General features: G+C 52.4%; 1 protein-coding gene across 1 annotated transcript in view; it reads right to left on the reverse strand.

The window, feature by feature from the left end:
• LOC144931395 (potassium voltage-gated channel subfamily KQT member 4-like) overlaps positions 1–8540 on the reverse strand; it is a 264371-nt gene extending 255831 nt beyond the window's left edge. Inside the window, exon 1 of the mRNA XM_078855200.1 lies at positions 7031–8540. Within this exon, the coding sequence (XP_078711326.1) occupies positions 7031–7875 (845 nt within the window). The 5' untranslated portion in view covers positions 7876–8540. The remainder of the gene's footprint in view (positions 1–7030) is intronic.
• Positions 8541–26794: the final 18254 nt, after the last annotated feature.

Consider the following 26794-nt stretch of genomic DNA (forward strand, 5'->3'; position numbering starts at 1 on the left):
GAATGAGCAGCTATTACCAAATCATCGGCATACATAACGTGGTTGACCAATAGGGAGCCATCCCTTGATCGCACCCGGGCGTCGATCAGCCTCCCATTATATCTGTACCAAATGGTAATTCCCCCGGTACAGCTTTTGAAGGCTTCACGAACTACGCAGTCGAAATAGATGTTAAATAATGTGGGAGCCAGAGGACATCCCTGTCGCACCCCAAGGTGTACAGGGAAAGGCTCCGACTCCCGGCCACGTAGTTTTACCCGGGCCCGCTCACCATCATGAAGGTCCTTAATGATCGTGAGCAGAGGGTCAGGGACTCCGAAAGCACGAAGAACAACCCAGAGCCCAGTCCTACTGATGGTATCATAGGCCTTGACCAGGTCAATAAAGCAGAGATGTAGGTCTTTTTGAAATTCCCTACACCTCTGCTGGAGCAGACGGACAGAAAATATGGCATCTGTGCAGGACCGCCCTTTCCTGAAACCGCATTGGGGCTCCGCAAGCCTCTCCTCAGCGTGCCTAGCAAGGCGATGTTGAATAATCCTTGCCAGGACCTTACCCGGCACACTGAGGAGTGAGATGCCCCTGTAGTTGTTACAGTCGGTACGGTCCCCCTTCTTAAAGAGGGGGAACACCAGGGCATCCTTCCAGTCCTGCGGAACCCGTCCAGTGGTCCAGACTGTTGTTATGATGTCATATAGGGCAGTCTGTGCACAAACGCCACCCTCCCTCAGCATTTCGCTTGGGAGATCATCTCTGCCCGGTGCCTTCCCTGGTCTCAGACTCCGGATCGCCCTCAGTACTTCCTCAACAGCTGGCACCTCAGCCAGCCACTCACAGGGGGTGACCTCTTCCAATATTTGAGGCACCGCAGCCTCAGCAGGGTTATCCCCACTTTGTGCCATGATGTTTTCCTGGCTGAGAGATTTTCCCTCCCCCAGGACCTCGCAGAAATGCTCAGCAAATCTGCAAACCTGTTCCTGGGGGTCGGAGATTGGATCACCGTTTTTTCCTCTAATGATGGTAATAGGTGTGGTAATACCATCATTACCAGATACCACACACACACAGATACACACACACACAGATACCACACACACACACAGATACCACACACACAGATACCACACACACACACAGATACCACACACACAGATACCACACACACAGATACCACACACACACAGATACCACACACACACAGATACCACACACACAGATACCACACACACACACAGATACCACACACACAGATACCACACAGATACCACACACACATACAGATACCACACACACACAGATACACACACACAGATACCACACACACACACAGACACCACACACACAGATACACACACACACACAGATACACACACACACAGATACCACACACACACACACAGATACCACACACACAGATACCACACACACACAGATACCACACACACACAGATACACACACACACACAGATACCACACACACAGATACCACACACACACAGATACCACACACACACACAGATTCCACACACACAGATACCACACACACACACACAGATACCACACACACACACAGATTCCACACACACACACACAGATTCCACATATACAGATACCACACACACACACAGATACCACACACACACAGACACCACACACACACAGATACCACACACACAGATACCACACACACACAGAGATACCACACATACAGATACCACACACACACACACAGATACCACACACACACAGATTCCACACACACACACAGATACCACACACACACAGATACCACACAGATACCACACACACACACAGATACCACACACACAGATACACACACACACAGATACCACACACACACACACAGATACCACACACACAGACACCACACACACACAGATACACACACACACACAGATACACACACACACAGATACCACACACACACACAGATACCACACACACAGATACCACACACACACAGATACCACACACACAGATACCACACACACACAGATACCACACACACACAGATACACACACACACACACACAGATACCACACACACACACAGATACCACACACACAGATACCACACACACAGATACCACACACACACAGATACCACACACACAGATACCACACACACACAGATACACACACACACAGATACACACACACACACAGATACCACACACACACACAGATACCACACACACAGATACCACACACACACAGATACCACACACACAGATACCACACACACACAGTTACCACACACACACAGATACTACACACACAGATACCACACACACAGATACCACACACACACACAGATACCACACAGATACCACACACACAGATACCACACACACACAGATACCACACACACACATATTCCACACACACACACAGATACCACACACACACACACAGATACCACACACACACAGATACCACACACACACACAGATTCCACACACACACACAGATACCACACACACACACAGATACCACACACACACACAGATACCACACACACACATATACCACACACACACACAGTTACCACACACACAGATACACACACACACACAGTTACCACACACACACAGATACCACACACACAGATACCACACACACACACAGTTACCACACACACACACAGATACCACACACACACACAGATACACACACACAGATACCACACACACACAGATTCCACACACACACACAGATACCACACAGACACACAGATACCACACACACACAGATACCACACACACACAGATACCACACACACACAGATACCACACACACACACAGATACCACACACACAGATACCACACACACACAGATACCACACACACACACAGATACCACACACACACACACAGATACCACACACACACACAGATTCCACACACACAGATACCACACACACACACACAGATACCACACACACACACAGATTCCACACACACACACAGATTCCACACACACAGATACCACACACACACACACAGATACCACACACACAGTTACGACACACACACACATTCCACACACACACACATATACCACACACACACAGATTCCACACACACAGATACCACACACACACACACAGATACCACACACACACACAGATTCCACACACACAGATACCACACACACACAGATACACACACACACACAGATACACACACACACACAGAGATACCACACACACACACAGATACCACACACACAGATACCACATACACACAGATTCCACACACACAGATACCACACACACACAGTTACCACACACACACACAGATACCACACACACAGATACCACACACACAGATACCACACACACACACAGATACCACACAGATACCACACACACAGATACCACACACACACAGATACCACACACACACAGATTCCACACACACAAACAGATACCACACACACACACACAGATACCACACACACACACAGATACCACACACACACAGACACCACTCACACACAGATACCACACACACAAATACCACACACACACACAGATTCCACACATCAACATCACCATCGTCACCGTTACCATCGTCAACATCATCATTACGATTGGCACCATTACCATCACCATCGTCACCAACATCGTCACCATCGGCACCATCACGAAGGCTGCAATGCCCACCCACAGTAACTGTTCCATCTCTCTCCTCAATGCCGTTATTTCCTCGCTTCATCGCCACTCGTAAACCCGTCTCTTCGGGATTGATCCTTTAAAGGAGTTATCCTTTAAAGGGTTGATCCTTTAAAGGAGTGGTTCTTGACCTCTATTGCAGCCTTGCGTCCCTTTGATTCCCAATCGTTACAAATATGTCTAATGTTAATACATACATGGGTTTGATGAAACAAAGTGGTTGTAACTTACGTGCCCATGCTTAATTTATTTTTGATTATTTAGCTTCTACAAAAATCTGCCATGTCTCGCACCCCCAGAAAGGGCATCTCACACTCCAGGTTAAGAACCACTGGTTGAAAGGATTGATTTTTTTTAACACTAGAGGCACTTAGAGTCAGCTACAATGATTTTGTTTAGATTTTCTTCATATTAAAATCCAGATTTTATTTTTCAGATGTTTCGTGGTTCACGCGCACGCACGCACGCACACGTGATCATATCACACACCGGTGGATACGAATGCATTCATATCTGCAGAGAGTCTGACATAGAACACGCGGCACCGAGGAGAGCATGGACATTCAGCTCCATCGCGCGTTACACTGGGGCTGCCCAGTCCCCACGTCCACGGTTGCGCCGTGGACCAGCGATGTCATTACCACGCGCGGCGCATCCCATGGACACTCGGCAACACTGGCAACCCGTCGCTGTGCGTAGAGCAGCAGCCGCACTTTGACATCGAGGTGTGTTGATCGCGTCAGGAGTCGGCGGAGTGGGGTGTATCGCTGTGACGGTGGCCCCTTCTTATGAAGATCTCTGTTTGAGTCAGATTGTCTCTGTGTGAGTCAGAGGGTCTCCGTGTGAGTCGAAGGGACTCGGTGTCAGTCTATGGGTCTCGGTGTGAGTCGATAGGTCTCTATGCCAGTCTATGGGTCTCGGTGTGAATCTATGGGTCTCTGTGTGAGTCTATGGGTCTCTATGTGAGTCGATAGGTCTCTATGCCAGTCAATGGGCCTCGGTGTGAGTCTATAGGTCTTGGTGTGAATCTATGGGTCTCGGTGTGAGTCTAGATAACCCTCTATTGTTCTTCGTGTGGCTGATTTAGACGTGAAGCCACAGCTGTGTGATGCTGCATTGCCGTGGTTGATGAGCCACGGTGATTGCGTCAGGAGTAGCGGAGTTGTGCATCACTGCTGTGATGATGACGATGGTTATTACAATGACGATGCCACCTCGTCAGGGTTCGTGAATAGGGCATTCAGTCCACGCTGCATGCTCCACGGTTCTGTTCTGGGCAGGGACCATAGTCCCCGCACACTGCCCGGTGAGAGTTGCCGACGCGTCCACCTGTGGCACAGACACACTGACGCGACCCAGCTTCCAGTGCCTTCCTCGTGTCCGTGCGTATGCGTTGAACTGATTTCGGTTTAACGCGTAGTTGGCCTTCGCGACCAATATCATCCATAATACCGTTTTTTGGGTTGGATCGCGTAAATATATAATTGTGTCGTTCAACTCGCCACCACTCGAAACAGCCAACTAGTAAGGGTTGTCACGTAAACAGAACGTGCAGATAGATACGTCACGAGTACAGCACACCGGTGCGTTGGAGAGCCAAGCCACAACATTCACAAACTGAGTACGACGTTTCGCCAGCAATTACAACTTGCTTCATCAGTGCGACAGCCAGATGTGTGGAGAAAGCCTCCTGTTCCGTTCCGTACGTAGCCAACCGTGCTAATCGGAGGTGCCGGGGTGAAGGACTGCATACTCGACGCGTGAGAGGTCAGCCACGCGCTGGCAGCGAGCGCTCTCGCGACGATCACAAATGGAGCGATGTCCCGGCGCGATTTAAAGGCGTGGGCCATCGATGGGGGCACAAGGTGCACACTTTGCTCTTCGAGGGGCGAGGCTGAAGGGAAGCAATGCGACTCATTGGTCGGTGTCAGGGCGAAATCTGTCGGGTTGTTTGTTGTAGCGGGCAACGGTAAATGAGTCAGTTTGACACGTCTGAATTTGCTTTGTTGGGTTAGATGGCGTTAAATATAAATGGGTCTTTGACGCCGCCACCAATGCTGTGTGTTGATCTCTGCAACACACAACCGGTTTAGTCCTGAACTAGTAACTAATTGGAACGTTTTGTTTACGTGACAAGCTATACTAATTGGCTGCGTAGGGTGGTGGCGGGTTTAACGACACATTTACATTCACGCGACACACGCACGCACGTACGCAGGCACGTATGTTGAACTTCTTTTGCACCGTACGTAGCCAATCGCGCCAATTGGGAAGTGCGCACGTGGGAAGGTTACCGACACGGACTGCGTGGACGGTTAAAGGCGCAGCTCTGAAACACTTTGCGTGTGCCACTGCTGCAGACGTTATGCACACACAGCCCACCCGCATCCAAGGTACGTGGCCACGGGAGCGATGGGATAGTGTTTCGCGACCTACCACTGGGGTTCCATTCCCTGGCCATGGTGAAACGTCAGTGGCGAGTGACGTCTGAACGAGTCGACCCACCCCCCCAATCTACACCCTACCACCAAGCCGTTCTGACCACCGTGGTGAAGTATGATCATAACTGAGCGCTGCTGTATTCGCAGCGGACGCTTTGCTGGGCCATAGCGCGCACAGCGCCGTGCTGTGCATGCCACCTGTCCACACACGATACAAAGATCCCCGGATAGCCTTAACAGACTGTTGGGGCGAGAGCTGTTAGTGAGTAGCACCTACGGCACGGCACGCGAGGGTGGCAAGCACAACGGCCGGCCGCATTTTACTGCACACCGCACCAGATACTCATTTGAGGAGGCTGAGTCGACCTAGGGGAGGCAGGACCGGTTCAGATAATCGTCACGGATGGTGGTGACCGTGAGCGGGAGTTGAACTAAAGTTGCCGGGTTCGCAGCGCAGCGCGCTAACCGCGACGCCATCGCTCCCCACACACATCCACATGTGGCACACAATCGTATAAACATATATCCACACACACACACTGACTATCCAGCCACGAGTCTTAACAGACTGTTGGGGGCAAGTGCTGTTAGCGAGCAGCACCTATGAAGGTCGGTGCGGCACACGACGGGGTGGGTGGCCAGCACCACGCCCGGCCGCCTTTGTCTCCCCAGTGGTGATGTTTAGACACCGCAACAGGTACTCATTTGAGGCTGAGTCGACCTAAGGGAGGCCCATGATCGGTTCAGGCAATCATCGCTGCTGATGGCCGTGAGCCACTCACCCACACACCAAAACACACACCCACCAACAGCACCGACTCACCCACACCCACCCACCAACAGCACCGACTCACCCACACACACACACGCGCGCGCGGTTCGGTTACTCACACGAACACGTGGTAGACGAACGCGAGTCCCCGGGGCCGCTCGAGCAGGTTGTAGAGGAGGTTCTGTATCCTCCTGTAGCGCGCGTTCTTCCTGCCCACGTTACTCGCCACCCTCGCCCCGTTCAGCACCAGCGGCTTGCCCAGCAGGCTCAGGCGAGGCCCCGAGCCCACGGGCAGCGCACCACCCCGGGGCGCCACCTGCCCGGGAGACACCACCACCACCTGCTGCTGCTGCTGGTGGTGGTGGTGCTCGTGCTGGTGATGCACCATCCCGGGGCTCAGCGGGGGACTCTGCAGCTGCATGAAGCCGTGAGCGTTTGGAACCGAAGTGCGGCATTGTCTCCCTTCCTCTGGGTAGTCCCCGCTCATCGTTTCGCCAGGAGGTGTCCGCCTCTTGGTGGTGACCTCCGAAGAGCCATCGGTGGTGGCTGCTGCTGCTGCTGCTACTACTTCTGAACCTCTTCGCTGATGAAGCTGATTGCGACAGTCCCTCTCGTTATCTCCGCCGTCGTAGTGATTGTGCTGCTGATATTGTTCATCATCACCATCGCGAGTCGGCTGTTGATACTGTAAGGGCTGCAGCTGTAGAATCACGTGCTGTGGTTTGTTGTGAGGTTGTTCCAGGCTACAGGTGCTGTTGAGTTGGTGGTGGTAGTGGTGGTTGTTGTGCTGCTGCTGCTGCTGGTGAAGGGCGGCTCGCTTTGCGGAGCTTGGAGACTGTGTTCTTACCATAGCAAGGGTGTCGAGCGCACTGGGCACAGACCACAGAGAGGGAGGAGGAGGGGGGGGAGCGAGAGTGGGGGGGGGGGAGTCTGCCTCTGTGCGCGTGCGGGAGGGAGCCGGCATCTCGCTCCCCTACTCCATCAGACGAGGCTCAACAGATAGCAAACACAGAGGCAAAGATTCCCCGCATAGCCTTTAAACAGACCGTTGGGGCATGTGCTGTTCGCGAGCACCTATGAAGGGCCGGCACGGCGCACGAGGGCGGGTGGGGTCGTTGGCCAGCACTACGCCCGGCCGCCTTTGTCTCCCTAAGTGGCGATGTTCACACATCGCAGCGCGTACTCATTTGGTACTAATTTGAGGCAGAGTCGACCTAAGAGAGGCCCAGGACCGGTTCAGATATCCGTCACTGGCGTTGGCCGTGAGCGGGAATCGACCTCGGGGTCGCTGGGTTCGCAGCGCGGCGCTCACCACTGCGTCACCGCTCCCCGCAACGCACGAGACGGGCGCCCTTCGTCAGTGGGAAGCGAGCGGGCGGGCGGGTGTCTCCCCCCCCCCCCCATCATCAAACCATAACAACAAGATTCAGAATCTTCATTCAATCCCCCCCCCCTTCCTGGAGGAATCCGATGAGCTATGAAGTTCTTGTTGACAGATGTCCATCGCCGCGTCCGCCGCCGCCGCTGATGCCGCTGCCCATTGCCCTGACAACCCGAGGCGACGCTGGGGGAGGCTCCTCCGTGGGAATTCGCGCATTCCGCATTTCGCCGTGTGCTTCACGACGCCCCAAAGAGACCCCACACCAACACCACCACCCCCACCACCACCCCCTCACCACCACCACCACCCCACCACCACCACCCTCCCACCTCCTCCGTTGCGGCCATTGGGAGCGGGCCCTCTCCAGTCCGCGCGCGTGGCGCAGGCAGAAGCCACCACCGCCACTTCACTGTTGGATGATGAGGGCCCCGTGCGCCCCCACGCAGCGGGTGACTGACTCGCACGAAGCGGCGTGGGGAGTGAGCGCGCCCGCGGCAGCGCAGACGCGGGGAAATAGAGGAGTGCAGTACAACACGACGATCAATTTCTCTGCACTGCCCTCTGCTGCCCAGCACGGAGCCCCCGCAGCTCGTTGCTCACTTAACTCCGCCACCCCCTCTATGTTAAAAGCCAACGATGTGGGGGGGGGGGGTGAATGGGGTGCAGCGCGCTAACCACTGCGCCCACCGCTCCATCTCGCCGCCGCTGGGGTTGTTACCGTGTTCTCTGGATTATAAGGCGCACTTGCTTCCTCCCTCTGTCATTTTAGGCGCGCGTCGTATCCGGTAGCCATGCGTATGAGATACCGTAATGTGTGCAACCCATACCTATGTAGTGTCTTTTAAAATTACTCACACCGACACGTTGTAACAAGTCACCTGCTTACACTTTATTCACCTATTTTTGCACCAATTTTAGGCACTCCTATAACTATCTATAGTTACGCAGAGTCTCCGTACACAGCGTCTCCCCACACAGCATCTTCGCACACAGCGACTCCGCACACAGCGACTCCGCACACAGCGTCTCCCCACACAGCGTCTCCCCACACAGCGACTCCGCACACAGCGCTCCCCACACAGCGTCTCCGCACTCAGCATCTCCCCACACAGCGTCTCCGCACTCAGCGTCTCCGCACACAGCGTCTCCCCACACAGCGTCTCCCTCTGCCAATTATCCGAGACCTCTCGTGCGTCTCTTTAAACTCTGGCCAGGCCGGCGCCTGTTGGCCCATAAATCAACCCTCATCTCCCGTCTCCCTGGCAACACCTCCGGTCTCAACGTGCACAACCGGTCGTCCCCGTTTCCACCTACTTCGCCCCATAACAACTGGTGGTTTGTCCATTCAACCTCATATTGCACACGCGCACCTGTTTGCCCTCGGATAACTGTGTGCACCGCGTATTTCACTCCTCTACACCTGTCAACCTCTTATCACAGACGAACTTATTACAGACGAACTCAGAAATTATTGGTCACCCCGTGCCCCTTACAAATCTCAACGTTAATCCTACAAAGTTCCATCACGAGGGAGAAACCTAAACAAATATTTTTTTTTTATTTTTTGCCCGGACCGAAACGGCTGTACGCCGCCGTATGGACCTGAAAACTAAGTTTCTCTCCAGTATAAGAATACTGGGTGAACCTTACGGGTTGACCCGGTATGACGACCGTATTGACACAAACGGGGCGCACAAGTTTGAGGCGCGTCTTACTTCCCCACGCTGTGACGACGTTGACCATCGGACCGTGGCCACCCAAGCGGGGGCTGCCACGGCGGCTCTGAGTTTGGGATCCGTCTGGGAGGGGGTTGTCGGTCAGGACCCATCACAACGGCTGCTAGCCACCTCATGAGCGAGCCGCATTTGGAACGCCACGTCGCTCCGTCTCGCGGCGGGACCCCAAAGAGACGGAGACACTCTTTGTGACACTCTCTGTGACGCTCTTTCTGTGACTCTCTCTGTGACTGTGACTTTCTCCGTGACACTCGCTGTGACACTGTGACACTCTGTAGCACTGTGGCACTCTCTGTGACACTGTGACACTCTCTGTGACACTCTTCGTGACGCCTTTCCGTTTGGGACCCATCGCAGTTCACGATGGGATTGCTCTCGGATTCACACCAATGTAGATGTTGTCGTTGTACGTTCATTCCAACCACCACATCAATGTCCTTCGAGGATTCGCAGAGGCCTTACGTGCATTGAACGTGTCTCTTACCGACAAAAGCCAACGGCTTTTTCAAGCCACTGCTGGATGAACGCCTCGCCAGGCCACACTCTGTGGCCATGCTTCACCACGCTGGTCAGTGCGGATTGGTTGATGACATGGGAGACCCAGCAGGGACTGGCTCAGACATCACTCGCCAACTTCAGTTCGCTGGATTCGCGTAGAGCGACGCATGCTCAACTCTTCGCCACCGCCCCACCCACAGCCCTAACCCGTTACATATGATTCACTCAAAACACTTCAGCTTATAAACCCGAAATAAATCGTCGAACGAGACTCACAAAATCTGTCCGGTGTGCCGCGGTGATTTAAACACTCAACTCCCAATCGTAAACAAAATTAGTTCATCAACACCCCTGCTGAATAAAACGAGTACCACCTTTATGGAAATTGAACCACAATTGTCCTATGATCCACCCGTCCGTTCCACACGAATGTGGAATCTCCAGCACTCTCCACCACCCGGAGATAAACTCCCCACGCACCTTTAATCCAGGAGACGCCTCTGCAACGTCAATGGTTATGGCGAACAAACGTGTCCGTATGTCCAGTTGCCTGGCGTCTACATCTGCAAAACGTGAAGAACCAGCGGCATCTACATCTGCAGAAGGTGAAGAACCAGTGACATCAACACCTGCAGAACATGAAGAACTAGTGGCATACAGTACATATATATGCAGAACATGAAGAACCAGTGGCATCTACATCTGCAGAACGTGAAGAACCAGTGACATCTACATCTACAGAACGTGAAGAACCAGTGACATCTACATCTGCAGAACATGAAAAGCTAGTGGCATCTACATCTGCAGAAAGTGAAGAACCAGTGACATCATACATCTGCAGAACATGAAAAGCTTGTGGTATCTACATCTGCAGAATGTGAAGAACTAGTGACATCTACATCTGCAGAACGTGAAGAACCAGTGACATCACACATCTGCAGAACGTGAAGAACCAGTGGCATCTACAGTGAGGGAAAAAAGTATTTGATCCCCTGCTGATTTTGTACATTTGCCCAACTGACAAAGAAATGATCAGTCTATAATTTTAATGGTAGGTTTATTTGAACAGTGAGAGACAGAATAACAACAACAAAATCCAGAAAAACGCATGTCAAAAATGTTATAAATTGATTTGCATTTTAATCAGGGAAATAAGTATTTGACCCCTCTGCAAAACATGACTTAGTACTTGGTGGCAAAACCCTTGTTGGCAATCACAGAGGTCAGACGTTTCTTGTAGTTGGCCACCAGGTTTGCACACATCTCAGGAGGGATTTTGTCCCACTCCTCTTTGCAGATCTTCTCCAAGTCATTAAGGTTTCGAGGCTGACGTTTGGCAACTCGAACCTTCAGCTCCCTCCACAGATTTTCTATGGGATTAAGGTCTGGAGACTGGCTAGGCCACTCCAGGACCTTAATGTGCTTCTTCTTAAGCCACTAATTTGTTGCCTTGGCCGTGTGTTTTGGGTCATTGTCATGCTGGAATACCTATCCACGACCCATTTTAATGCCCTGGCTGAGGGAAGGAGGTTCTCACCCAAGATTTGACGGTACATGGCCCCGTCCATCGTCCCTTTGATGCGGTGAAGTTGTCCTGTCCCCTTAGCAGAAAAACACCCCCAAAGCATAATGTTTCCACCTCCATGTTTGACGGTGGGGATGGTGTTCTTGGGGTCATAGGCAGCATTCCTCCTCCTCCAAACACGGCGAGTTGAGTTGATGCCAAAAAGCTCCATTTTGGTCTAATTTGACCACAACACTTTCACGCAGTTGTCATCTGAATCATTCAGATGTTCATTGGCAAACTTCAGACGGGCATGTATATGTGCTTTCTTGAGCAGAGGGACCTTGCAGGCGCTGCAGGATTTAAGTCCTTCACGGTGTAGTGTGTTACCAACTGTTTTCTTGGTGACTATGGTCCCAGCTGCCTCGGGATCATTGACAAGATCCTCCCGTGTAGTTCTGGGCTGATTCCTCACCGTGCTCATGATCATTGCAACTCCACGAGGTGAGATCTTCCATAGAGCCCCAGGCCGAGGGAGATTGACAGTTCTTTTGTGTTTCTTCCATTGGCGAATAATCGCACCAACTGTTGTCACCTTCTCACCAAGCTGCTTGGCGATGGTTTTGTAGCCCATTCCAGCCTTGTGTAGGTCTACAATCTTGTCCCTGACATCCTTGGAGAGCTCTTTGGTCTTGGCCATAGTGGAGAGTTTGGAATCTGATTGATTGATTGCTTCTGTGAACAGGTGTCTTTTATACAGGTGTAATAAACGACTGGACCACGATGTCTGGCTCAGTGTCCTTTATTATTCGGTTCGTGCAGTACACCCACACGGCTGTCTTTACTCTGTAGCTTCTCCACGGTGCTGACTCCAATGTCGGCCCGATCCACAACAGCAGCTCCGCTGCTGTTTCTCTCACACAGCCCCCCTTGGCTGTACTCTCTGCTGCTCTTCTCCCTCCGCAGCTCTCACAGCTTCTTGCTCTCTCTCTCTCTCCGCAGCTCCTCCTGGCAGCCACACCGCTGCCTCTAACAAGCAGCCCCCTCTCTCTCTCTCTCCGCAGCTCCTCCTGGCAGCCACACCGCTGCCTCTAACACGCAGCCCTCCTGGCTGTCTCCTCCCCAGCTGCACACCACTCCGCAGCTTCCTCTTATCTTCGGGGTTGGCTCCCGATGGCCGTCGGCGCCCCCCCCTCTCCACACTTGCCCGCGTGGCCTCACTCTTTTCCGCTCACACCCCGACTACCTTCCCCTTCCGGTTTACCCGCTTAAAGCCCCGAACCTTCCCCCCACGTCACATGACTCCACCCCCCGTGACGTCACCTCCGGAAGGTCGCTTACGCCCGCATTACACCACCCTCCCCCGTAGAAAAATCCCAGCCGACCTCGGCTGACTAATAGCAAATCGTAATGCGGCGAACCGAGCTTCCCCCCCTAAAGGACACTAAGCATATAATGTAACAACAAGAACAACAACAACGCAATTAACATCAACGAACGTACAAAAGCATGCAATAAATACAACTGTAAGAAAAAAATAACAAGACAGCAACAATCAACGAAACGTAAGCGATTTGGAACGTGTGCGGGTCGCCGGCCCGTCCCGGACGGTCGGCGGCCCACTCGCAGAACGGGAACGCGATGAAAGTCGAGGAATGACAGGGGGTAATCCCCCTGTCGTAGCCGGAAGTCCACCGACGTCCCGTGTCCCTAAAGAGTTAGTCTTGGGCTTGTCCTGTGACCGTGCCCGCAGCTGGGTCGGAAGAGCTGCAGGGCTCGAAGGTCCCGCAGACCTGGCAGGCGTCCTCCGAGCAGGGCCCCTCGTCCCCCGCAATGTCACGGCCGGCCTGTCTGTTTCGGAGGATCTTTAGCCGACTTGACCGGTGCCGAGGCCTCCTGCTGCGGCGGAGCCGGGAAGCGGGCCCAGCAGTCTCTGGCGTAGTGGCCCCTACGCCCGCAGCTGAAACATACGGCCTCGTTGCGCCGAAGCGCAGGCCTCGCCTCCTGACGGCCCCGTTCTGGTAGCACCGCGCGCGGTCTCGGCCCGCCGCGTCCCGTCCATGGAGCGGAGGCGGCCGTCAGTTGTTGAGGGCCCCGGTCATCCGGAACATAGACGGCCTGCGCAGGGTTCCACCCCAACGCCTCCCCTTCTTTGACGGGCCCCCCCGTCCACGCCGTCACTTGTTTCCAGCGACGGAGGTTGAATTGCGCATCGAGACACTTAGCAGCCATCCGGGAAGTTAGCTTCTCATGCCCACACACAGGCATGGGGATCCCTAGATCCCGAGACAGCTCCAACATTTTCCCTAATATGAGAGGCTCAAGCAGGTCCTGTGGCGTCTCAGGATAAGCTGCCATGGCCAGCTCCAGCACCGCACCCCTGAACGCCACGGGCGACTCCTCTGGTGCTCGTTGTCGTTGAGCGAATCGCCGATGCGCATCATCTGGTGGCTCATAAGCATCGGGCATTTCTTGAAAAACACCACTTAAAGTTGCCTTCTTATCGGTCGCTATGGAACGGAAGAATCGGACAGATTCGTCGTCCAGGAGAGTCGGCAACACCTCCAAAGCCTCCGCATCGGTCCATCTTGCTGTGCGTACCGCCGCCAAGAAGCGGCAGGCGAACGCGCTCCAGTCCCCACCGACGGAAAATTCTTTAACTGTTGTAAGGTGGCGACTCCGACTCCTCTTCCCGCCGTCTTCCAATGGTGGTGGTTGTGATGGCAAATTCAAAATGGCGTCGGCCCGCGGCGTGGCCAAGATGGCGGTTTGGCGCCACGGAGCGCGCAAAATGGCGGCCTCTTGCCGCGTGGGCAATGGCGGCGGCAGGACAGGCAACGTGGCGGCCCGCGGAGCACCACTTGCATCATCCATCGTCCCTGGCGCGACGAGATGGCATAGATGCGCCAGGACGTCCTTAAGTGCCTCCAGTTGTACCGCCATCGCTTGCCATCGTTGATCCGCGTCTGATGATGTCGACGGACCCGCCACCGCGCCAACATCCTCCACTCCCGTTCCCGTGGTCGCCTCAGCCGGGCTCTCCTCCACCACCCCAACAGGATCCGCGGTTGGAGGGAGTTCGTCGTCGTCGGACGAAGAAGCCGATGCAGGCGCCGGATTAACTTTCTTCCTCACTTGTTTCGACATGCCGTTGCACTTCCGACACCAGTGTAATAAACGACTGGACCACGATGTCTGGCTCAGTGTCCTTTATTATTCGGTTCGTGCTGTACACCCACACGGCTGTCTTTACTCTGTAGCTTCTCCACGGTGCTGACTCCAATGTCGGCCCGATCCACAACAGCAGCTCCGCTGCTGTTTCTCTCACACAGCCCCCCTTGGCTGTACTCTCTGCTGCTCTTCTCCCTCCGCAGCTCTCACAGCTTCTTGCTCTCTCTCTCTCTCTCCGCAGCTCCTCCTGGCAGCCACACCGCTGCCTCTAACAAGCAGCCCCCTCTCTCTCTCTCTCCGCAGCTCCTCCTGGCAGCCACACCGCTGCCTCTAACACGCAGCCCTCCTGGCTGTCTCCTCCCCAGCTGCACACCACTCCGCAGCTTCCTCTTATCTTCGGGGTTGGCTCCCGATGGCCGTCGGCGCCCCCCCCTCTCCACACTTGCCCGCGTGGCCTCACTCTTTTCCGCTCACACCCCGACTACCTTCCCCTTCCGGTTTACCCGCTTAAAGCCCCGAACCTTCCCCCCACGTCACATGACTCCACCCCCCGTGACGTCACCTCCGGAAGGTCGCTTACGCCCGCATTACACAGGTAACAAGCTGAGATTAGGATCACTCCCTTTAAGAGTATGCTCCTAATCTCAGCTCGTTACCTGTATAAATACACCTGGGAGCCAGAAATCTTTCTGATTGAGAGGGGGTCAAATACTTATTTCCCTCATTAAAATGCAAATCAAATTATAACATTTTTGACATGCGTTTTCTGGATTTTGTTGTTGTTATTCTGTCTCTCACTGTTCAAATAAGCCTACCATTAAAATTATAGACTGATCATTTCTTTGTCAGTGGGCAAACATACAAAATCAGCAGGGGATCAAATACTTTTTTCCCTCACTGTACATCTGCAGAAAGTGAAGAACCAGTGACATCATACATCTGCAGAACATGAAAAGCTGGTGGTATCCACATCTGCAGAACGTGAAGAACCAGTGACATCTACACCTGCAGAACGTGAAGAGCTAGTAGCATCTACATCTGCAGAACATGAAGAACCAGTGGCATCTACATCTGCAGAAAGTGAAGAACCAGTGACATCACACATCTGCAGAACATGAAAAGTTAGTGGTATCTACATCTGCAGAACGTGAAGAACTAGTGACATCTACATCTTCAGAACGTGAAGAACCAGCGACATCACACATCTGCAGAACGTGAAGAACCAGTGACATCATACGTCTGCAGGACATGAAGAACCAGTGGTATCTACATCTGCAGAACGTGAAGAACCAGTGACATCTACATCTGCAGAATGTAAAGAACCAGCGGCATCTACATCTGCAGAACGTGAAGAATCAATGCCATCTACATCTGCAGAACATGAAAAGCTACTGGCATCGACATCTGCAGAACGTGAAGAACAAGTGGCGTCTACATCTGCAGAACATGAAGAACAAGTGGCATCTACATCTGCAGAACGTGAAGAGCTAGTGACATCTACATCTGCAGAACGTGAAGTACGAGTGACATCTACATCTGCAGAACATGAAGAACCAGCGTGAATTGTAGACACGTGCAGTGTGGATCGTGAAGGACAAAGTCAGAGATTGTGATCACATTGAATGTTCCTCACCTATACTCAATGAAAAGGACACGTGCACAATCGTTGCAGACTGTCGGGGGCAAGTTCTGCTAGAGAGCACCTATTAAGGCCGGCTCGTCGTGGCCTGCTCCACACCCGGCCACCTTTGTCTTCCCCATTGCTGATGTATACACAGCGGACCAGGTACTCATGTAAGGCTAATACGATCGAGGGGAAGCCCTGGGTCGGTTCTAAAATGTGGCAACTGATATTGGCCGTGCGTGTGCTGGAATAAAACTCGCCGCTTTCGTAGCACATTGTGCTCACCCCCCCCCCCACACACAACAACAACACATCCTAATGTGCACGCATACACACCGAGAACGGTCGGATTTCTCTCGTTCAGTGAGATTCCATGGCGCGTGTCACCAACGCATGCCCTCTAGTGGGCAACTGAATCATTCAAATAATCACGGAGCATCAGCGATGGCAGCAACGCCACGGGAGACTACAAATAACTCGTTCCCCACGTAGCCTGAATGAACTGTTGGGGATAACTTGCGAGCACCTATTAAATGTGTGTCGGTATCAGGGCACCGCGGTGGCGAGATGTTAACTACCTCGCCTGGTAAACAGGAGGTCGTGGGTTCGATCCAGACCCTGACCCCTGTTGTATATGCAATGAGCGACTTTCGCGACACGTCGTGTAGAGGGTACTTATTCTATATTCACACACGGGCACAACACAGGCCAACCTTGTCTTCTCATTTAAATGTTAGCATCTCTACTGGCTACACACACGGTCGATCACACAGCGTGGTTCTACCCGTCCACTCTCGGCTCTGCTGCTAGCTGGCGGCGTGCCAGGAAGGGTGATGGAACCCCGCAGGAGATCTTCCACGTGGCCGGACGACTTAGAGAGATGACAGTGAGCAGCGACGCAGTCCGGACCCAAGACTCCACACACGAACCCCAAGTCCTCCTCCTCCCCCGCTTATATCACCGCAGGTGCGGCTAGGCTCCGCTTCTGGCCACGCCCTATCGTGGAACCTTCGAGCGGGTTCCCAGAGCATTCCGGACAGCCCCGCCCATTACCTTTGGCCCAGATACCTCTCCCTTGGGATTGGATGCTGTCTTAGCGGTGCCTGTACCCGTGCTTCCCTTTTCTCACCAGCAGGTGTCATCATGTCATTACATATATTCGGAGTTTGCGTGTCTCTCTCTCCCAGTGGAGATGTTAACTACCTTGCCTGTTATACAAGAGGCCCTGGGTTCAATACTGTTCCTGTTGCCTGCTGTATATTTGGAGTTTGCGTGTCTCTCTCTCTCCCCGTGGTCACGTGGATTTTTCTACAGGTCCTCCAGCTTTTCCCTTCACATTCAGAATCAACATCACACGTTCAGAGTATTTGGCTGCTATACATTTCCACGCGATAATCTACTTCCTTTGTGGCCAGGTCGCTTCTGATAAAGGAGCTACATAGCTCAGTAGGCCTTACTTGGTAAAATTAAAAATTTAGTTTCGTCCGAAGGGGCGGTGTGGCATTTGTAAGGAATAGGCTCATCGCTTGCAAAGTCAAAACCCTGGACGGGAACTCAACGCCGTCCAGAGCCATCAGCGGCGATCGTGTGCGCTCAGTGCACTGGTTGTCGCCGGGGGCTGTCCGTGTCATGGGCGGGAGGCCCTCGCGGACACGGCGAAGGTGAATGCACAGCAGGGCCTGGACTGGGCCATAGGGCAGCAGACCGTAGGGCAAATGCCCCGGTGGGGCCGGGACCTGCGGTGGGGTCTGTGGAACTGGTCTGTGTATAGGAATGTGCAAATGTGATTGGGGTGTTAAAAGAGAAGTGAATATTTATGTATTCTTTTTTGTTCGTTAATATATTTTTTTTATTCAAACATTTTGTTACATCTGCAATGACCAGGAATTGAGGGAGCAGGGAAAGATATGAGGGAGGGGGAGGTGAGGACAAACTGGTTCGGGACGTTCAGATGCCCATCAAAATTACTAAGGGAGGGCAGATGCGGAGTTGGGCGTAGGCCCTTAAACTCCGATATAAGAGCCAGGTTCAGAGAGAGGGAGTACATCTGTGTGTCACTGCTGCCGCATCTGAGACGATGGGCGACTTCGCATTTCGTCCTCCTCCACCTCGTTGTCTGCACGGTGGACACTGGCGACGCTGGTGACGCTGGCGACGCTGGTGACGCGGGAGACGCTGATGATGCGGGAGACGCTGATGACGCGGGAGACGCTGGTGACGAGGGTGACACTGGTAACGAGGGTGATGACAGTGACACTGGTGACGAGGGTGACGCGGGAGATGCTGATAACGAGGATGACGACGGTGACGAGGTTGACGAGGGAGACGCTGGTGACGAGGGTGACGAGGGTGCGGTAGCCCAGTGGGAATGCCCAGACCCGGTGGAGACGGAGACAGGGTGTACCTAGTGGAATCTTATAGACGTTGGATGCGCACCATGTGAACTGTGCTGGAATGAACCAATACTCCTGACGAGCAAGACGGTTCATTACACCTCTAATGTGGACCCTGAATTGCCTATTTTACGCCCTCACCGTTGGCATTAAGTTGGCATCTATTCGGCTGCCTCCAAAGTGTCTTCCTCACCGGGCCCATTTCGGTTTTTGGGCCCAGCGTCAAATGGCCCAACGAGATCGCAGAGCAATATCACGCTGACACGTCGCGTCACATCGCAACATCTTCTAGCTACGGGTACTTCACGGGTTGTCGCACAATCCTTTTAAAAAACAACATTATTTCCTTACAGCCCGAATTTCAGGTCGGTGTGTTTACAAATGCCACGTGCGATAGACCACGACGGCCCAATTCCTGGCGTCGAGCGGTGGTGAAGTGGTTAGCAACGCTGCGCTTTTGACACTGGCGTGCTCCGAATTTCGATGTCCACTCTTGGGCTAACATCGGTGTGGCGTGTAACGGCTGACTACGGCTCCTTCACCAGTCTGCCTTGACCGAACAAATACATGATAAGGTTGCACTTATTACACATACATACAAAGTGCTTGCCACAAGACACTATGATTTCCAAATGCAACCTCCTTTCCAATAAGAAACCAAATCCACACGTTAAAAAGTTAAACGTTGACAAGGTTGTTATTAATCTGAATAATAGCCCAATTTCCGATGGTCTAAAGTCGGTTTTTTGACTAAAGGATTCAACTTTGCAGTCACCCCCAAACACATGCCAGTGGATGGCATTATTGCTCAGGTCGATGTAGCTCTTAAGGGTTTGGGACACACCGCTGCAGACGTGACAAGATCTGATATCGCTGCAACCCTCAAAAGCGCTAAGATACCGGTCAGCAACATCGGTAAGGATGAGCGCTTTGAGTTATCTCAACTAAAAAAGAGGGACGATATCGTCTTCCTCTCAGCCGACAAGGGCAATGCCATGGTCATCATGGACAAAAACGTGTACAATACCAAAATTCAGGACCTATTTAATGATGGTAGCTACACAAAAGAGATCCCACCAACTGCCTCGTTAAAAAACGAACAGTATTGTGATGATTCTAGATTTTAAGCTTTCGTGACTGCAAGGATTCATATTCTTAGGTTTTTTCGGTAAAGTCACGTAGGTAAAAAATTAAAATTAATAAAAGTAAAATAAAAATAATAAAAATCACGACGTTTTGGAGGCAACACAAGCTTCCGTCTTCAGGGCCGGAACGGCAACGTTTTATTAATATGGTAAGGTGAGGCTTAAGACTAAGAATAGACTGTATAACAATTGACTGAGCCCTTGTTATGGAGAGGTGCGGTTTGTGACTAACGCCTAGCCTACATAACAAATGCTGCAAATGGGACCGAGCCTCTGCCATGTAGATGGTAATAGGCTACATAACAAAAGAATTAGCCTTTATTATGGAGAGGTTCGGTTTGTGACTAAGCCTGGCCTACATAACAAAAGTGTGAAAAAAGAAAGCTAAACCTGGTAAAACAGAACTGGCTGTCTATCAGTAACCTGTAATAGTTGTCTGTCAAATAAGATGGTCCAAATAAGTGTAGTTAAATCTTTTTTGCATGGTTAATCACATCTTTCCAATGATTACTCAGTTTGTAACCATCATCACGGTTGAAATTATGTCTGTGTTTGTATATTTGTATGGCTTCGTGTACACACCTTTGATGGTAGCCAGGAGGTTTGCAGAGCACCTTGGTCTCGGAAAAGACAATTTCATGAGAGCCCACAGAGTTGTAGCAATGATCGGCAACGGCCGAAGAATCAGTTCTGCCGTGTTTCAGATCTGACTTGTGCTCGCGGACACGATCAGAAACATGACGTTTCGTTTCTCCAATGTAGCAATCACCGCAACTGCAACTCAATTTGTAGACTCCAGGATACTGTAAGTCAGGAACGACATCCTTCACAGATGGAATCAGATCACGGATTTTATGCACTGTACTGAATCGGACTTGGATCTTATGTTTGTTTAGAATTTTGGAGATATTTTTGGTCACGCCTGCTATGTATGGTAACGTGATAGGTTTGGTCGGAGTTTCATGTGGCTCTTTCTGTATGGTGGGAGAAACAGCTTGGCAGATGGTGCGGTCAGAGTATCCGTTCATCCTGAGGGCCCGATGTACATGTCTTAATTGTGATGCCACAGCAATGGAGCAGCTCTGCCGGCGCTGCTCCCCCATCACAACCCCTCACACGGATACACACACACACACACGTCACACAACAACAACACAACAACCGCCATTCGCCACTAAGTGGCGGTGACGTCACCACGACGCTTGTGCCAGGCCATGTGCACCCTGAGGCCACGTGAAGTGTCGAACGCCCGCTGGCAGGAGGTCACGGGGCAGACCCAGGTGCCACGGGTCGACTGACCGAGATGACCGAGATGACTGGCTGATGCACCACCTGTGCCCCCTACTGTGCCAACTTGCTGTGCTTTAGCCACCCGGCGCTCCGCTCGTTGTTGTGAGCGTCGCTCCTCCGCCCTCCGTTGTTGTTGGAGGGCGACTGCCTCCAACTGCCCAGTAGCGTCCTTCACGAGCCTCCTCCACTGAGGCCGATCTTGACACCGCTGGTACCAGTCATCGGCAAGTCCACTCAGCTCCACGTCCTCCTGTGCCACATCACTCCATCTCTTCTTTAGCCCGTGCCGCGCCCGTTTAGCCCCCTCGATCCGGCCGAACAAAAGCTGTTTAGGCATGCGGTCACACACACACACACAGACACACACCCACGTAGGACCTCATGGGGAAGTCACCGGGCCTCTGGGTTTTCACCCGAGAGCCCCCTCGTGGGGGGCTTCACGGTTTCCCGGGGTCAGGGAATTGGAAGATTTCCCCCAGGTCGGATGATCCTGCGACACCGTGAATTGACTTGAAACTACTTGGTCACAGCAAGGCCACCCGGCAACCGCAGTGAGAAAGCAGAAAGACGCGGCACGGCAGGTAGGGGGCGGGGCCACGAACGGCGAGCTACAGGGAGACTAGGACACTGGGGGGACGGAGCGGAACTCCAGTTGTAGGAACATGGCGAAAGGAGTACCTGAGACAGAACCAGACAGGGAAGCGTCAGGATTGGTCGAGAGGGCGGCCCAGCTTAGCCAAGAATCCCTTTGAAGTGAGGGGGGTTAGGCCACGGGTAAGCGTCTGATTGGCTGGGCGAAGGAGGATCCGAATGGTCGGATGGAGCACGCAAGGGAGACGTGATGATTGGCTGGGAAGCCCCGTCAGCTTGGCCGAGGACCTCTTTTGATGTAGAACGGCATACAAGTGGGGGGAGGAGCCCCGAGTCCAGTCCTCTCCAAGTCAGCGATCGGGGCAGTCAACCTCCCGGCCACTCGGGCGTCCGTGTGACACGTCGGAGCGCAGCCAGGATACGACCCCGACTTCCCGCACATCAGGGCAGAACCGTGAGTACGTGAGAGAGGTGAGAGGTAGCGTAGCGATCTACCGAGAAATTTAACAGAAATAGATGGGACGCTGCTCGCTGGGTGATTCTGGCTCGGGGACAGGTAGTGTTTACATTACGGTCGCGTCGGGAATAAACCCTAGCATAAAATACCGACGTTGTGTGGTTTCTGTGGGTGTGGAGAGAGTGTGGAGTGTTGTGAGTACGCGCATAAGTGTGATGCTTGGCGCGCATTCACTGATAAACGATTGCGGACGTTCGGTGCAGGCGTGAATGACGAGTGAAATACGTAAGGTCACCTCGATTCGATTGTCGTTGCGTTTGGGCCACGCTAACCACGCGCTGTTCCACAACGGATTGACGCGCAAGTGTCGTCGGTAATAGCTCGCCATTGGGCCCGGTTTGTGCGCGCAAATTCCGTCGACTGTCATTGACCATTGTGCCTAGTTTTGCGTGCGAATCCCGCCGACCTTCATCCGCCATTGTGCCCGGGTTTTGCGCGCGAATCTTGCCGACGTTCATTCGCCGTTGTGCTCAGGTTTTGCGCTCGAATCCCGTCGACGTTCATCGACCATTGTGCCCGGGTGTTGCGCGCAAATCCCGTCGACATTCCTTCATCATTGTCCGGTGCTTGAGCGCAGGGGCTTATTTACTCCGCGCGTTATACACAGTAGGTTGTCGTGGCGACGTTCACCTTAAGGGTGTTGGCGGGTGCGAAATTCAAGCACGTGGTTGTGGTGGTTGTTGTGGTGGTGGTGGTTGTTGTGGTGGTGGTTATTGTGGTGTTTGTGGTGGTGGTTGTACTGCTGGTGGTGCTGGTGCTGCGCTGCGGTCATACATATTCGTACGGCTCTTTGTAGCGCGTGCACGAGTGTGGACAGCAGCGTGCACGGGCACGCACGTGCAGGGAGTCCCCTCCTAACATTTGGGGGAGTGTACGCGGGGAGTGTGTGGATAATCGCAGGTGGCTGAGAGCCAGCCACGAGTCATGCCTCACAGGGAGGACGCGGAGGCAGCGAGGCCGAAGCTACGAGCGGCAGCAGCGCGGAGGGAGGAAGGGGAGGAGGAAGGGGGAGAGCATTCGAGAAGAAGCAGCCCTCCCACGAGTGAGGAGTCGGGGGGCAGCAGCCTTCACAGTATCATCATTGATTCAGCTTCATTAATTGAACAGACCAAATGTTTTTCCTTAAAACATTCTCCTGCTAGACCACCCAGACGATATGGCTGACCAAAAATCCATAAAGAAGGTACACCCCTTCATCCCATCGTCTCCACCACTGGCTCACCCACCTACAAACTGGCCCGATTTCTGTCTGAAACCTTGCAGCCATTCACTGGTAAGACCACCTCTTCTGTACTTAACTCGGCTCACCTGGTATCGTCAATTAAAGACATCTTACTGTCCCCAGGTGATTTGCTAATTAATTTCGATGTAGTTTCTTTGTTCACCAAAGTCCCTGTGCCCGATACCATTGCAATAATTTAAGATTTTGTCCAACAAGGACTGAATGCTGATGTACCAGCCCTGGTGAGACACTGCCTCACCAACACATACTTCACCTGGAATGGAACATTCTACAAACAAACTGAAGGCACTCCAATGGGTTCTCCCTTATCGCGGGTTGTGGCCAACATTTTCATGGAAAATTTTCAGACGGACGCCATCCAGGCATCCACTCTACACCCGTCCTTGTGGAAGAGATACGTGGATGACACGTTTGTCATCTGGCCACATGGCCGACCGGCTCTGAAACAATTCCTCAATCACATCCATCCCATACATCCAGCAATCAAATTCACCATGGACGTAGAAAAGGATGGCATGCTACCTTTCTTGGATGTCTTAATCAAAAAGAGACCAGATTGCTCATTGAGCCACTCTATCTACAGGAAAGTAACCCATACTGACAACTACCTAAAACCTGATTCCCATCACCATCCATCCCAGAATAATTCCCTCATCAAAACGCTACACCATAGAACTTACTGTATCTCCGAACATGAACACATGACCAGTGAATTCAAACACGTACACCAGGCTGTCAAGGCGAATGGATATTCTGACTACACAATCCGCAAAGCTATCACCCCAACCGTAAGGAAGGAGCCATCTGAAGATCCAATTAAAACCATCATCTTGCCTTACATAACAGGGATAACCAAAATAGATCCAGGTCCGATTTACCACAGTGCATAAAATTCATGATCTGATCCCATCTATGAAAGACAAGATTCCTGACATGCATTATCCCGGCGTCTACAAACTAAGCTGTATCTGTGGCAGTAGTTACATTGGGGAAACTAAACGACATGTCTCGGACCGTGTTCATGAACATAAGGCAGATCTGAAACACGGCAGGACCAATACTTCTGCCGTGGCTGATCATTACTTTAATGCGGCTGGCTCACATGAAATGTATTTCTGCAAAGCGATGGTACTTTGCAAGCCGACTGGCTATCAATAAAGATTTGTTCACGAAGCCATCCATATATACAGACACACAGATGTCATCAACCACTTTGGGTCATGACTTGATTTGTGTTTTCTTGTCAACCTCTACCATCAGCAGTGTAGATGTGTGTAGCGAGGTGCAATGCCCCCCCCCCCATCTCTAACCCTCCCTCTCTCCCCTATCTCTAACCGCCCACCTCTCTCTCCCCCTATCTCTACCCCCTTCCTCCGCCCATTGTTTACTCCTACATTAGCACTGGCTGACTTACACCGCACATCTCTCCTCCTCCCAGCTCCCCCATTGGCTACTCCTACATTGGCTCATTGGCTGACCGGCTGCCCCGCCCGTGCTGTTTGCGCCGCGCAGGTCTCCTCCTCCCAGCTCTCGTCCCATGCCCACTCACTTTGGAAACCCTTATAAGCAGTTGCATTTGGAGGCTTGCCCCCTCTTTTCTCTCCGCCTGATGAAGACCGCTTGTGTTGCGATCAAAATGTCGTGGGGTTTTTAAATTATTACTTTCAATTACATTTATTTTTATTTAACTTTTTTATTTAAATTTTATTTTCTATCTACGTGACTTCACCAAAAGAACCAAGAATATGCTTGCCACAAATGAACCGCAATACCTTGCCAATGTCGTCAAGGAGCGTAAACCACCACGCGAACTCCAGTCATGCTCGCAAGCAGCGGCTTTTGGCTGTCCATCGGACAAAGACAGTGGTCACCGCATTGCACGCCTTCAGATACGCTTCTATGGCCGTCTGGAAAGCTCTTCCTTCCGATATATATTAGGAAGCCACTGAAACTATGCGCTTTAAAATCATCTAGATTGAAACCTCAGTTTTTTTGTTTAGTTTGCTGTCCTTTCCACGCACCTACTATTAGCACGAAAGGTCAACATACATACACACAAACATACCTACCCCTCCCGCAAACTAACACGCCTTCATCCAGCAGTGGATTGACGAAGTAAGCTGAAAAATGACATTGCTAAATCAATCACAAAGACCACACTCAACAGATAGCAAAACACAGAGGCAAAGATCCCCCGTATAGCCTTAACAGACTAGCAGCAAGTGCTGTTAGCGAGCACCTAATAAAGGCCGGAACGTCAAACGAGGGGGTGGGTGTCCAGCACCACGCCCGGCCGCCTTTATCTTCCCAGTGGCGATGATTACACACCGCACCAGGTACTCATTTGAGACCTAGGGGAGGCCAATGACCGGTTCAGATAATCGTCACTGATGGTGTTGGCCGTGAGCGGGAACCGAACTCGGGCGGCTGGATTGATAGTGCAGTGTAGGCGCTAACCGCTTACTCTGCCGCGGTGCTAGGGTCGACGCTAGTGAGTTGGGCCGGTGGGCTGGGTCCCTTTGAACCCTCCCCCCCCTAGCGGTGAATCACCATCACGAGCCCCCCCCCCCCCCTCAAGCGCCCACCACCCCGTCCAGCCGAGAGGAGCTGGAGCCAGCCATTGTTGTTAATCTGTGTGTTTGAAATCGGCCACCTTCGAGCCGAGCGAGCGGAACCATTGATAGCGTTGTGGGCGAGCTCCTCTCTGTCGCACTGCTCGACGGTGGTTACCATGCTAAACTAAACTACCGGACTATTTTTATTTGACCGGGTAAGGCCCCACTGAGTTGT

Source organism: Lampetra fluviatilis, chromosome 4 (genome assembly GCF_964198595.1).
Source record: "Lampetra fluviatilis chromosome 4, kcLamFluv1.1, whole genome shotgun sequence".
Classification (NCBI taxonomy): domain Eukaryota; kingdom Metazoa; phylum Chordata; class Hyperoartia; order Petromyzontiformes; family Petromyzontidae; genus Lampetra; species Lampetra fluviatilis.